The sequence below is a fragment of the Microcaecilia unicolor genome, chromosome 1 (genome assembly GCF_901765095.1).
Source record: "Microcaecilia unicolor chromosome 1, aMicUni1.1, whole genome shotgun sequence".
Taxonomy (NCBI): Eukaryota; Metazoa; Chordata; class Amphibia; order Gymnophiona; family Siphonopidae; genus Microcaecilia; species Microcaecilia unicolor.
Genome location: NC_044031.1, coordinates 231,793,471 through 231,809,034, shown reverse-complemented (window position 1 = coordinate 231,809,034; position 15,564 = coordinate 231,793,471). Strand labels below are relative to the sequence as shown.

Sequence of the window (15,564 nt, the reverse complement as noted above, 5' to 3'; positions counted from 1 at the left end):
ATTCCTGTGTGGTGTGCTTCTCCACATGTAAGAACATCAGAGTAGCCATATTGGGTCAGACCAATGCTCCATCTAGCCCAGTATCCCGTTTCCAACAGTGGCCAATCCAGGTCACAAGTACCTGGCAGAAACTCAGTTAGTAGCACCAGTCCATGCTACCAATCCCAGGGCAAGCAGCGGCTTCCACCGCGTCCATCTCAATAACAATGGACTTTTCCTACAGGAACTTGTCCAAACCTTTTTTTAAACCCAGATACGCTAGCCACATCCTCTAGCAGTGAGTTCCAGAGCTTAACTGTTCTTTGAGTGAAATAATATTTCCTTCTATTTCTTTTAAAAGTATTTCCATGCAATTTCATTGAGTGTCCCTGGTCTTTGTACTTTTTGAATGAGTGGGTTTCTGAAATCAGTGTATATGTAAAGCTGCTACAATAATGGCCTAAGGTTCAAATAATAATGCCTATTTTTTTCATACACTTATTTTCTTGTTTTGAAGTGGTTGCGAAATAAAATATTCCTTCTAAATGCTCTAGAGTTGCTCAAGATTAAGTGAACACTCCCTTACAGAAAATGTACTTTCCAACTATGTGAGAAAAAGGGCGGACGTTTGTTTGAAGAGAAAAGCTAATGCCTCTTCTGACACACTTTGCGTGAGCCCGTAGACCTGTTTCACAAGTTTTTCCAGAAACAAAATAATAATTTTACCATTATAATTTGGCAACACAGGGAAAAGGAATTTAATACAGAGAGGAGCAACAGTGTCTTCAAATGAGCTTTTCTTTTCAATGTTAAGTGCATTCTCCTCTTCGGTCAGGATTCACTGAGAGAACGAACACTGAAAAACATGGTGGAGCACGATGTGCTGCTGCCATACACAGGCTATTTACAAGAGAACCGTAAGTTCCTTTTACAACACTTCTTTTTTGCATAACTTTATAAAGCTAGGAGTATTGTTTTAGTTAAGAAGCAACTTGAAATTTGGCTTTTTAGTGAGTTTTATTCTTCAGTTTTAGATGGTTCATACTCATTCTGAATTATATTAGTATATTATTTTAGTGATGATTATATAAAGGAAATACTATGTTCATTCTGTTGTAAACTGCTCTGAGCTAAATATGTTTGGTTAAAGTGATACATAAAGTGATTATGTTATGTTATGTTATGTTTTGTTATGTTATGCTATGCTATGCTATGCTATGCTATATCTGCCTTCAAAGTTCATTTCTATGAACCCACCCTTGTTGGACTGTAGTTTTATGGTCTATCTATAATGGTACACATCTTTGAATAAACTGTGGTTTATGCTAGTAGTATATAAGATTTATAAAGTAAAATAAAAATAGATTACTAAGGAGAATATGATGGTATTTTCAAAAATAGGGCTAGATTTCCTGAAGTGTGCTACCACATTAGCACGTTTCCTTAGGGCCAAATTCTATAAATGGTGCCTTAAAAATCGGCGCCGAAAAACCAAGCAGTTAGTGTGATTCTATAAACTATGCCTAAAGTTAGGGGTAGTTTATAGAATACGCTCACACACCGTTTTGTAACTAAAATTTAGGTGCACCCATTTAGGCCACCTAAAACCAGGCCTAGATATCTATGCCTAGCTTAGGCACAGATCGGGTGTATTCTATAATAGTGCACATAGTTTTTTAAAACGCCCACAACCCGCCCATTCTACATCCACGTTTTAACTATGTGCATTAGAATTTACATGCACCATGTTATACAATATGCCTAGAAAGTTGTGCGCATTATCAGCGCTGATTGGCTTGTTAATCAATTAAGTTATGCACACAATTTTGCCATGTGGCCAAATTAGCGCGCACAAGTTAAGGCGCTATATATAGAATTTGGGGGTTAGTAAAATGAGACCTGTGGTAATTAGTGTGCATCAGTACTTCTTACTGTGCACTAATGGTGCCCTTTGGTTAGTCTAGCTCAGAACCGGTGCACAGTTTTCCAATATGAAAAGGGAAGGAAGCATTAAGGAAGCTACTCCATTATAATGTATAACTGCATTCACAGCTGTACTTCACACATTACCTCCCCCCCCCCCCCCCCCCCCCCGAATCTTGGCATGCTGGCTCAGAAGAGCAAATTTAAGCAGTGAGCTATGGTTTTATATGTATTTTCTGACAAATCTATGAGTGTAAAGTTTTTCTTTTTTTAAATAGGAATGTTCATGAGTCTATTTAAGACCTAATAAACCAGTGTAACAGTAAATATTTCTGTCAAACATATTTTTTTTTTGTTTACCTTGCTACCATGTTCAGGTTAACTACTGTGCAGCACAAACATTTGTGATGAAATTGTGAATAATTTAATACACCACAAATACGAGCTGGGTAATTTGGAAATACAGGGATGCTTTTAAAACTACTCAAATGAGTTCAGTGAGTACTTTTACCCAAAGACTGTGGACCAATTAGCATGTACTTTCCTTTAAAAACTGCCTAGAGGAAAGCACCCACATAGATTTGCATCTGCTTTTTCTACAGATATTTTTGTCCTGGGAAACAATGCCTCATAGTTTTGACAATGCAAAACTCCGTGCATTGTTGCTTCCTCAACCTAACTTGCTATTTATCCCATCAACCTATTCCCAAATGGGTGTGTTGTTGATCTCTGCATGCTGTTTTACCAGGAAGGGCAATTTTTAGACTGATGATATACCCAGGTAAATGGCTTTTGAAAATCGCCTTCCTCCTACATCAAAATGCCCCAGGAGGCTACATGGCACTTATTTTCGAAGCATATGGACGTCTTAAAAGGCCAAAATGGACGTCCACATGCAGAAAAGGGATGTCTAACACTGCAGTTCATCCAAATAGCAAGGGGGAGTGTTGTGAGTATGTTTTGGGTAGGATTAGGGAGGGCCTGAAATCTGGACATCCAAGAGTGATTACTGTTTCAGGCACTTCCAGGGTACAAAAAGGTGTCCTGATTGAGCAGCTCACCACCAGAGGGATTAAGGCATGATACCTCTTTAATCCCCCAGTGGCTGCTGTCCCCCTCCCTCTCCCCTGAAAGTGAAACTAAAAGGGGATGCCAGGCTTTATAAAAGCTTCAGGTATTATGAGCATTCTTAAAGGGTCTTTTACTAAGGCGCACCAGCGTTTTTAGTGAACGCTAATGATTTGGACACACTAAACGCTAGGTACACCCATAGGAATATATGGGCATCTCTACTGTTTAGTGTGTCCTAATTATTAGCTTATGCTAAAAATGCTAGCACACCTTAGCAAAAGACCACCACCCCACAACCCACCCATTCTCCTTCTGTAGCCACGCCCCCTTACGAGACCCACACAGTAGAATTTATGCAGACTACTTTCTAGAATACACTTAGCGAGTAGTGCACGTAAATTCTAATTAGTGCCAATAATTGCTTGTTAAGATCCAATTATCAGCGCTAATTGGCTTGTTAACCAATTGAGTTGAGCTCGCAAATCAGAATAACCCCAAATTTGTATGTACAATTCTAGTTGCACTATGTAGAATTTGGGGAATCGCCTGCACCAATGGCCACAATCTATTTCTCTTCCAAAAGTTCAAAACAGGAGAAGCGCTGAGCAAACCTGGACTTTTTAACCTATTATGATCAGAGCTTCTCATTGCCAATTCAAACAGATAAAACCTGACAAGCCCAATTTTGATACTGAGAGTGCTTTATTGGTCTTATTCATAGGGCCGCCAAAAGACTGAACTGGGCCCGGGGCAGGGCCACCACCGCCGCGGGGCCCAGGGCAAGGCTGCTGCTGCTGGGCCCAGGGCAGGGTCACCGCCCCCAGGCCAGGGGCAGAGCCGCTGCCGCCCCCCTCAAATTGTCATCTGCTGCCACCCCCTCCAATTGCTGCCGCTGCTTCTCCCAGGCCCCGCCAGCAGAAGACATCTTCTTCCTGCATCGCATGCACGCCTGAGAGAAAAAGCAGCCGGCGTGGGCAGAAGAGCAGCGCTGGAGGAAACTCTGGGTCCTCCACAGCCTCCAAGGGAGGCCCGGCACCAGAGTTTTCTCTCTCCTGCTCCTGTCAGGACGTGATCACTCGGGTCCCGTCAGGAGCAGGAGAGAGAGAGAGATCCCGGCGCCAGGCCCCCCTTGCAAGCCCAGGCCCGGGGAATTTTGCACCCCCCCCCCCCCCCCCCCCCGCCCTCCCCTTTTGGCTGCCCTGCTTATCCATCAAAACACTGCCACAACCCTGCTTTCAAACCTTTTCAGTGTAGCTGGATCTAGTCCAAGGCCTGGTCACTGCATCAGCAGTGAAATTGTCAGTATTAGAGCTCTACAAATTGTACAAAATGCTGCTGCCTGTCTTATTATGGGAACTCCAAACTTTCAGCATTTAAGGCTAGTTCTTGAGGAATTACATGGGCTTCTGATAGAACAAAGAATTTCTTTTGCTGATATACAAGGCATTTCAGCTCTCCTTTTTATTTCTACTGTAAGAGAGTGCCAAACATTTGACGATACCAGCACCTAGAACTGTACATTATAAAGACACCCGATGCTGTACGTTTCCAATTGTGGGCCCTAGTGAATGGAATCAAATCCTGATGCATCGTCAGATTACTTACAGATACAGCAGCGTTTAGGAAACAGATTAAAGCATTTTTATTCTCTAAAAATTACCAAGGGATATAACTTAGTAGATGAGAATCACAGCAGATGAGAACATGCTTATTTTTGGAAAATATGTTTACTTTAGGAAATATTTCATGCTAGTCTAGTATTTATGTGACATGGAGATATGTGATGTTGGCATTTTAATGACTTTTTCAATGTTACCATGGAATCTGCCTTGATATGAAGCGGAATATAAATAAAGAAGAATAAGAAGCACATGTTGGAGATTGAGCCAGTGCACTCATTCTCCTCCCAGGCCCTTCCTCCTGTAGAGAAGCCCGGAGGAGTGAGGCCAGTGCTGGGCCTGGAAAGAGAGTAGATGCACATGCTCAGTTCTCAGCCTGTACTTTTTCTGGGGATCTTACTTTTGACACCACAATTAGATCTAGGACCATCTCCCCCATCCGCCCCAGCTGCTACTGAAAGGTCCATGGGGCAGGTCTGCTGGATTTCTGGGGCAGGGCTGTTGAGAGACTGAACCAGGCCAGGGTCATGGCCACCGTCGCTGCTCCCCCTAAGCCTTCCTCCAGCACTGTTCTCCGCCGCATTACTACTACTACTACTACTATTTAGCATTTCTATAGTGCTACAAGGCGTACGCAGCGCTGCACAAACATAGAAGAAAGACAGTCCCTGCTCAAAGAGCTTACAATCTAATAGACAAAAAAAAATAAGCAAATCAAATCAATTAATGTATACAGGAAGGAGGAGAGCAGGGTAGGTGGAGGCGAGTGGTTACAAGTGGTTACGAGTCAAAAGCAATGTTAAAGAGGTGGGCTTTCAGTCTAGATTTAAAGGTGGCCAAGGATGGGGCAAGACGTAGGGCTCAGGAAGTTTATTCCAGGCATAGGGTGCAGCGAGACAGAAGGCGCGAAGTCTGGAGTTGGCAGTAGTGGAGAAGGGAACAGATAAGAAGGATTTATCCATGGAACGGAGTGCACGGGAAGGGGTGTAGGGAAGGACGAGTGTGGAGAGATACTGGGGAGCAGCAGAGTGAGTACATTTATAGGTTAGTAGAAGAAGTTTAAACAGGATACGAAAACGGATAGGGAGCCAGTGAAGCGACTTGAGGAGAGGGGTAGTATGAGTAAAGCGACCCTGGTGGAAGACGAGACGGGCAGCAGAGTTTTGAACCGATTGGAGAGGGGTGACTAAGTGGGAGGGCATTGCTTGCCCTGTGGCTGCTTTTCCCCTCACGTAGCGCTGGAGGCTTGGAGACCCCTGCCAGTAAAACCAGAGGCCCCAAAGCCCTGTGTGTGCTCCTCCCCAGCCTCTAAGGGGGGGCCCAGCACCAAACGTTTCTCTCTCCTGCTCCTGACTTGACGCGATCACCTGGGTCCCGTCAGGAGCAGGAGAGAAAAGACCCTGGAGCTGGGTCTCCCTTGGAGGTCGGGCCTGGGGGAATTTTGTCCCCCCTCCCGCCCCTCTCAGCGACCCTGTTCTGGGGGAGAGAGAAGAGTGCAGGGATTGTGCTTGGGGTTCTAAGGGGGATGTGCTGCAGGTATTTGTAGAAGAAAGAATGCTAGGACTGTGTAGGACTGTACAGGAGAAACTGTACAGGAGAAAAAAACTTTATGCATTCAAGTATTTGTTGGAAAGTGAGTAGTGGGGCTGTGTGGGAACTATGCTTAGACGGATTAAGAGTTATGGGGCTGCAAAAGCTTTTTTTTTATTTATTACATGAATTCAATGGGCAGTTCTATAACAGGGTACCCCTCAATTAGGTAGCTGGAAAGTTCAGGGTAGGAGCCTTTATAGAATACTCACCTGTTCAAGTGCATATACTACTACTAGTAGTAGTAGTACATTGTAAGCTCTGTTGAGCAGGGACTGTCTCTTCATGTTCAAGTGTATAGCGCTGCGTATGTCTAGTAGCACTATAAAATGATAAGTAGTACTAGTAATTGGCTATAATTAGAATTTTTAAATGTACAACTTTCTAGGCGTATTCTATAGCACAGTGCACATGAATTGTAATGCGCACAGTTGAAAAGGAGGAATAGCTATGGGCGTGGAATGGGCGGGTTGTGGGCGTTTCAAAAAACTATGCGCATTATTATAGAATATATCCGAACTGCACCTAACTTTGGCATAGGCAGTGGCGTACCAAGAAGGGGGCGGTGTTGGGGCGGTCCGATCCGGGTGCACGCTGCTGGGGGGGTGCCGCGTGCCTGTCGGCTCTTTGTTTTCATGCTCCCTCTGCCCCGGAACAGGTTACTTCCTGTTCCGGGGCAGAGGGAGCATGGAAACGAAGAGTCGACAGGCGCGCGGCACCCCCCCCCCCCAGCGGCGTGCACCCGGGGGGGGTTCTTTTGCCAGGGGGTGTGCGCTGCACCCGGGGGGGGTTATTTCGCCGGGGGGGTCGTGCTGTTCCGGGGGGGCGCTGCACCCGTGGGGGCGGGGCGCATCGGCGATCCGTCCCGGGTGTCAGCACCTCTAGGAACGCCACTGAGCATAGGTATTTAGGCCTGGATTTAGGTAGCCTGAATGGGTGCACCTAAATTTTAGTCGCAAGAACAGCGCGTAGGCGTATTATATAAACTACACCTAACTTTAGGCATAGTTTATAGAATCACACTAACCATGTGATTTTTCAGCACCGAGTTTTAAGGTGCGATTTATAGAGTTTGACCCTTTGTCTATTTTTTGAATTAATGGCCATGCATTAATTTTCCCAACTCAAAACTGTGCTCAATTATTTTTACACTCTTGTGGTACATACACAATGGATGAGAAACAACTTTTTTTAAGGAGGAAAAGACCTCAGAAGCCTGCAGTGCTAAGTGAAAACGCACAGACAATTTTAGCACTTAAAAGGTCACATGCTCAGTCATAGGTCAGAAAAACCTCCGTTTTTTAAAAGTAATTTTGCAATTAAAATATCAAACTTAAGACTTCTTATTTCCAGTCACTAAACCGTCAACGCTTAGCTTAATGCAGCGCTCCCGATGGGGACCCGTTTCACCCTCCATTTTTTTCAAGGGAACCGTACTGCTTCTGTCTTGTGCCAATCTTTTAAACAGCATTTTCATGACCATTAGCACATAGCCATTAATAAAAAAATACCACAGGAGCACTTACTGACACCTATTTGGAAGGCAGTAAGTGCACAGGCACTATCTGCCGCATTCTATATATCGTGCCTTAATTTCTGCATGGAAATCAAAGAGTATTCTATAACAATTGCATGTAACTTAGTTGGTTAACTAGCTAATCAGCACTATTAATTGAACTTTAATAAGCAATTATCAGCACTAATTGGCAATTAAGATTTATGCGCAGAACTCGCTAAATGTATTCTGTAACGTGGTGCGAGTAAATTCTAAGTCATATTGTTGAAAATGGTCATGGTCATAGGTGGGGTGTGGATGGTTGCGACTACATTTGGTCGCGTGGAGAGGCACTTGGCGTATTCTATATACGGCGTGGAAATTTTAGCGAAATCTATAAAATTTAGGTGTACTTTAGAGCAGTGTTTCCCAAGTCCAGTCCTGGAGTAACCCTTGCCAGTCAGGTTTTCAGGATATCCACAATGAATACGCATAAAAGAAATTTGCATATAATGGAAGCAGTGTGTGCAAATCAAGTTCATGCATATTCATTATGAATATCCTGAAAACCTAACTGGCAAGGGTTACTCCAGGACTGGACTTGGGAAACACTGCTTTAGAGAATACGTCTAGGCGTATTTTTTTCCGCGTGGAATTTTCAGGCGCCATATATAGAATCTGTCCCTTTCTTTGCCCTAGCCAGTTAGTGCATGGTAATGTAGCTGTGCTAACTGGTTAGCACAGGAATGCCCACACTCTGCCTCTGACACACCTCCCTCAAAAACAAATTTTAGCACATGGTTAGCACGCGCAGATTTGGCCCAGTCACAGAATGCCTGAGCGTGTCCCACAGTACACCATTTTAATCTGCATTAGGCACACATTAGCACCTAGTAAAAGGACCCCTTAGCAAATTGGCCTTCTTTACAGGAATTATTAGAGGCCTACATCTATTTGAAGCCTCATAGTACAATCAGTAGGTCGCTTGCGTACTGTGTCCACAACCTTTCTGTCCAACAGCCAGCCTCTGGCTAACTCCACCATCCATCTATTTTCAGTCTGTAAATGAGTAACAGGCTTTAGCTGGGGGGGGGGGGGAGAAGTAAAGAGCCCCTATAATTTGTTTTCAATTACCCAGTGGCTGCTGTCCCCCTCCCTCTAGCCTTTTATATACTTTTTTTTTTTTTTAATTTTTATAGTAACTAGGCAGGTTACAAGAAAACAAACACAGTAAAATGACAAAATCACATACAAAAGGCATAATCAGCATAAATATATTTTACCCTTTCATCTTATACCTATTTTAATACTTCTAAAACACCCTTATAAACACTTAGGGTTCCTTTTACTAAGTTACGGTAAGCACTAACGTGTACTTACCACAGGTAAAAATGCACTACCACGGGGTACACTCAGGCATCTTGCAATAGGTTTTTGCATGTGTGAGCTACCCACGCAGTATAGAAGAAAATTCGTTTTTTTTTTTAGCACTGGAGGCATGTATCAGAGCAGAGAATGAGCATGGTTATGCTAATTGGTTGTACTTATAAATACAGAATACAGTTATCAGTGTGCAAGTCAGAGTTCTTCAATTAAAGGAGGAAATCGCCTCAAAAACAAGCCCCTCCCACAAATATAAATGGGGTAAAGGCTACAACTTCATCATCACAGGCGTTTCTATAAACCTCCTCTTTTTTAAAACATTTTTTTGAAAAGTTCTTTTTCTTGATGCTCTATAACAAAGCCGCTCTGCCGAGTATACTGTATAAAACTTTTTTTACTTAACTTCGGCTGACTGCAGGCTTTCTCCTATGCCCATATGCTAATTGGTTAGCATATGGGCAGTGATGTGTGCTGATTAGCACAAGATTAGCATGTCAGCCCCTACCGCCTACAAAATAGGTGTGGTAATGGCCATGCACTAATGGGAAAATTAGTGCATGGCCATTATTGCAGAAAAAGGAAAATCAGACATTTACCAACAGTGCTAAAAGTGGCCTTAATGTGTGGGAAATACCCACACTGGTTATAATGCAGGCCACTTTTTAGTGGCACTTAGTAAAAGGGCCCCTTCAATTTAGAAACACCTAGGATCAAAAACTGTAGTTGTAAGCCGTAAAATATATTCACCTTCTGATCACCAACCCCCTCTAATAATTCCCTTATATTTTCTAGCATTGCCATCTCTTGCTCTGACCCGAGGAAGGGAGTGTTAGCTCTCAAACGCTAGTCAAGAAACGTATTAAGCTGGTTCAATAGAATGGTATCACTTTACAGTGCTTTTTCTGTTTGTTCTGTTGTTATTTATTTATTACCCTTTATTTCTGTGTACTGAACTGGACTAACACAGCAAATAATCTCTTATATCCAAGAAGTCATTAAGCTTTCATTCTTCCAGTAAGGGGTATTCGCCTGACGAGGAAAGAGACGTGAATTAAGAGCATAAGCAAACAATCTTGAACTAATCCTGACAAACTGCATCATTTTGGAACCAGAGTAAGAAGCCAACGTGTAGAGAGGGAAGATAAGAACACATTAGGAGAGTAGCATCATTTTTTTTTTTTTGGACCAGTTTCACATACATTTTATTGTGTGTGGAATAACCCAGAGACTGTAGGATGGCAGTAGAAACATTTTGACAGGAAGGCTGAATAAGAAGAAACTGCTGTACTTTTAAACCACTTCCGTATTCTCCCAAAAGAATACAGGCAAAGGAGGCGGCTGCCTCAAAGCACAGTGCAATCCCCTTTCACAACTGCTCTCTTGTTTGCTTTGGCAACACAGGGCAACGGACAGCTTACACTCAGGCATGCTTTTAGAACTAGCTTTATTGATTTTGATCAGCAAGTGAAATCATACTAGTCCTTTCATCAAAAATTGTCATTTTAAGGGCACCGGCAAATAAACAGAACCACTCTCCACAGGGGCCAAACAGAAGAACCCCCCCCCCCCCCCCCAAAAAAAGGAATCTCATGCCAAGGATGTCTAAAGAAGCAGTTTATTAGATCTTCGCTAGGACCCGACACAAATCGTGTTTTGGACTAAATAGGCCTTCATCAGGAGTCTAAAATGGTATTTAAAAAAACAATTTAAAAAATACATCTTATAAATATATATATATATTGTAAAGTGGATCCCCTTTTCTCCGTGGTTGCAGCTCTTCCAAAAACCAAAAAAAAAACAGACTCCCCAAAAAAAACAATGAAGCTTTTTATTGCATAGGAGGGGCTTCCCTCCTTCCCTCAGTTGTAGCACCAAAACACAAAACAAAGCACAGTTATCGTTCACCTTTCTCAAGCCGGTTAGTTTCCCAGTCCAGGCTTCCACAGCTGCTTCCTCTCCCTCCCTCCTGGGGGAGAGTAGCAGCAAATAATTAAAAAAAAGAAAAATACCCTGTTCAGTGTAGCGGGGTTTTCCCAAAACACAGTTCACTTTTAGCCAAGCTTTACCCCCACTGCTCAGTTTAGCCAGGCTTTCAAAACACAGCGGCTCTGCGCGGGCTCCAAGCCTAGGGTCCCACCCTCTTGGTCAGTCATACTCCTACCTGACCTCCTCCCGCTTGACCCGGCTTGGCCCCGCTACCTCCTTGGCTTTCGCTGAGCCAGAGCTGAAAAGTCCATCGGCTCTTCCAGGGTGTTCTCCGGTTCAGTCAACTCCATAGGGCAAGGCTCACTCTCTGCCTCTCTCTCCTCAGGAGCCCAATCCATATTCTCTTCACCCCGCCCTTCTCCCAGCTGCTCACCCTTTCTTTCATTAAAGCTCTTTGGTGTCTCTTCTTTCTCCACCCACCTGTTCCACCACCTCTTCCACCAGGTTGGAGAATCAGCCTTACTCCTTCCCCTGCGGCCCCCCTCTGGAGACTCCTGGGAATGCACATAGTTTCTCTTATCCTCAGGTTCCCTTGGGGCATGTTGGGAGTTGTAGTTCCTTATTTCTAGTTCTTTCTTGGGGAATGCCTGCCTATAACGGGGGTATTCTTGCTTAGCCCAGGGTTCCCCTGAGGCATGCGGGGAGTTGTAGTTTCTTGCTCTCCTCTTTTCTTTCTGTTCCCCAGAGCTGCCTACATACTCTTTACATACCCCCCCCCCCCTTAAACTTCTATCCCCCCATTCTTTCTCCTTCTCCTCCTCTACCCGGGACAGGGCATCAACATTTCCTAAACATCGCCCGGGGCGATGCTCCACGGAATATTGGAAAGGCTGTAACGCTAAATACCAGCGCATTAGTCTCCCATTATTATTCTTCATCAGACTCAGCCATTTCAAGGGAGCATGGTCCGTTACCAGCTTAAATTTTCTCCCTTCTAAATATACACTACACTCCTGCACGGCCCATCGTATGGCCAAACACTCCTTTTCTATGGTGGAGTAATGCTCCTCATGAGGCAGGAGCTTACGGCTTAGGTAGAGCACCGGGTGTTCCTCCCCTTCATGCTCTTGGGATAGCACTGCTCCTAACCCCCTCCCCGAAGCATCAGTTTGAAGGATAAAGTGCTTCTCGAAGTCAACTGCCTTAAGCACAGGTTCCTGGCACAGGGCTCTCTGCATCTGTTCCAATGCCCTTAATTCCTCCCCCCCCCCCCCCCCCCACCTCAAGTGGTCCGGATTCTTCCCTCTTAGCATGTCCGTTAAGGGAGTGGCCATTGAGGAAAATTGAGGGATGAACCTGTGGTAATACCCTACCATCTCCAGGAAGCGCCGCAATTGTTTCTTGGTGTTTGGCCTGGGAAACTCTTGAATGCTTTTAACCTTATTTAATAAGGGCCGCACCTCACCCCTTCCCACATTATAGCCTAAATACTTCACCCGATACTGCGCAAAGTAACATTTTTTTGGGTTCAGGGTGAGTCCTGCCTCCCTAAAAGCCTGCAGAACTGCCTCTACCTGTTTTAAATGGGTGTTCCAGTCCCCACTATGTATTACCACATCATCCATATACGCGGCTGCGGCTGCATATGCCTAATGTGGTCGGAGAACCCTGTCCAGCAACCTCTGGCAGCTCGCAGCCGCTGAATTAAGGCCAAAGGGTAATCTTTTAAACTGGTACAGGCCTATGGGTGTACTAAAGGCGGTCTTAGCTTGGGCCACGGAAGTAAGAGGAATCTGCCAGTACCCTTTTGTCAGGTCCAGGGTAGTGAGATATTGTGCGGATCCTAACCTGTCCACCAGTTCCTCAATATAGGGCATAGGATATGCATCTGTTTGAGAGATATTATTAAGCTGGCGGAAATCTATGCAGAACCTCCACTCCCCCTCGGGTTTTGGTACTAACACCACTGGGCTTGACCAGGGGCTATTTGACTCTTCAATCACCCCATAGTCTAACATTTCCTGTACCTGGTTTATAACCTCTCTCCTTTTCATGGGGGAGAGCCTATATGGCCTTTGCCGAACTACTTTACCCTTTTCTGTTATAATGTCGTGCTCCACTAGGTGAGTATTCCCAGGGCAGGCCGTCAACACATCGCCAAACCCTTTTAGGAGCCTTCCTATCTCTTTTTTTTGTACCTGTGACAACCGGGGATTAACCCCTGGCTCCCCTGGCTTGAAAATATCTCTTATTTGCGGTCCCAATTCCTCTCCCTCCTTTTCCTCCCCCCTGGTCTGAAAGCCTACCCTTGCTATCCAGGGTTTCATCAGGTTAACATGGAAGGTTTGGACCCGTCCCTTCTCGTTCGCTACCTCATACGTGAGAGGCCCTAGTCTCTTCTTCACCACCCAGGGACCCTTCCACCTAGAGGCAAACTTATGAGGATCCTCCGAAATTAGGATAAGGACCCTATCTCCTACTACAAACTCCCTTTCCCGAGTACCTTTATCATAATATTCCTTTTGTTGATTTTGGCTCTGTTCTAGCCTATCCTGGGAATATTCTTGTAACTTATCCAATCTGGCCCTCAGATCCTGTAGGTATTCGACCACTGACTGATCGGATGTTTCCGGAGGTACCCAGTGCTCCTGCAATATATCTAAAATTCCCCTGGGCCTCCGGCCAAACATTAGTTCATAAGGCGAAACACCTAAGGAGTCTTGCACCTTCTCCCTGTAGGCATATAGCACGAAGGGCAACAGCTGGTCCCAACCTGTCCTATCCTCGCCTAATGCTTTCTTTAACATACCCTTTAAAGTTCTATTAAAACGTTCCACCATCCCATTTGTTTGCGGATGGTAGGCCGCTGTACGGATATGCTGGATCCCAAAAGCCTCCCACACTTGCCTCAAGGTACTTGACATAAAGTTGGACCCCCTGTCAGTCAAAACTTCTTGGGGGAATCCCACCTCACAAAAGATTTTTATCAGTTCCCTGGCAATGCCCTTCGCTGATATGCTTCTTAAGGGTATGGCCCAGGGGTACCTAGTGGCCATATCCATAACCACTAAAACATAGAGGAAGCCTCTTTGAGATTTTGTTACCGGGCCAATAATATCCATTGCGATTCTCCTCCCCGGTTGTTCCACTCTAGGAAGGGGTTTTAAAGGTGCCTTAGGCGGTAGCCGGTCAGCCACCTTCTGACAGTTGGGGCAGGACTTGCAATACCTCTCCACCTCCCCATAAACTCCTGGCCAATAAAACCGGCCCAATATCTGAGTCAGGGTAGCTTGGGAGCCCTTATGCCCCCCCAAAGGGTGATCATGCGCGAGCCTTACTACTAGGGGACGGAAAGCTTGGGGGACTACTAGCTGTCTCCCCGCTTCAGAGTTCTCCCAATTGGGTACCCTGCGATATAGAATGTCCCCCTCTATCATGAAACCCGGGACTTCCCGGCCCTCCCCCTGTCGGGCCCGTTCCCAGGCGTATTCTAAAGTAGGGTCCGTGGCCTGCTCCCTATGAAACTGGGGAAACTGCTCGCTCAATTCTTTCGGGGCTACTGGCAGATAACTTTCTTTTCTTGCCTGCTCCAAGGCCTCCCGTCTGCCCCTCTGCTCCTTTTTTTTCAAAGCTTTCCCCTTTCTCTCTTTTCCCGGCTCCCCTAAGACCTCCCCTTGAAAAGGAAAAATACCTCCTATTCCCTCTTCCTCAGCCTCAGGGTCTCGCCGAGCCTGAGAGCGGGTAGTGACCCACACTCTTTTTTCACTAATATACTCGGTAAAGGGGGGCCAGTCCCTTATGTAGTCTGGGCAGAACGGCAATGGCTATCTCTATCTCCCCTGTGGGCCCCTTCACGAGAACCCTATGGAGGGTATAACGAGTACTGGCCCCATGTATACATTGAATAGCCACTGCTCCCTCATAGGTATCCTTACCTCCTGTCCTCCTCTTTCTTATTTGTTCCCATAACCTCCTAGAGATCATGGACTGGTCTGCCCCGGAGTCTAACATGGCCACAATCGGTAAACCCTCAACCTCTACCTTAGCAGTATACCGCGGCCTAAACCCTTGGGCAACCTGCGAGGTCCATCCCTCTCGACCTGGACAATCCCTCCTGAAGTGCCCAGTCTTCCCACACTTATAACAGATTTTTCCTTCATACGAGGGGGCCTTTTTTCCAGGGCCTGAGGGCACTACGGGCTTTTTACCCCCCCAGCCGTAATCAGGTTTCCCCCCCTGGGGATCTGTCCTAAAGAAGGAACTTTTGGAACCCCAGCCTCCCCCAGGTCGGGGTTTCCCACCCTCCAGGTCGGGTCCTCCCCAATGTTGGGCTTCCAAATAACACTCCAACCGGCTGTCACGGCCTCCACCGTCTTACAGCCCCTTTGGACCAATCCTGCCCTAATCTCCCTGGGAAGGCCCTGCAGGAATTGCTCCACTACCAATTCTTGAAGAATCTCTCCCGGGGGGTGGCGATCAGGTTCCAACCATTTTTTTACCAAGTCCATCAGTTTAGTGGCCACCGATTTAGGGGTTTCCCCCTTCTCCCATTTAGTGGACCGAAACTTACGCCTATAA

At 45.5% G+C, this 15,564-nt stretch overlaps 1 protein-coding gene across 1 annotated transcript in view; it reads left to right on the top strand.

The window, feature by feature from the left end:
- Positions 1-759: 759 nt before the first annotated feature.
- The window catches only part of PTPN3 (protein tyrosine phosphatase non-receptor type 3), a 694,116-nt gene continuing 679,311 nt past the window's right edge, over positions 760-15,564 (top strand). Inside the window, exon 1 of the mRNA XM_030204676.1 lies at positions 760-896. Within this exon, the coding sequence (XP_030060536.1) occupies positions 845-896 (52 nt within the window). The 5' untranslated portion in view covers positions 760-844. The remainder of the gene's footprint in view (positions 897-15,564) is intronic.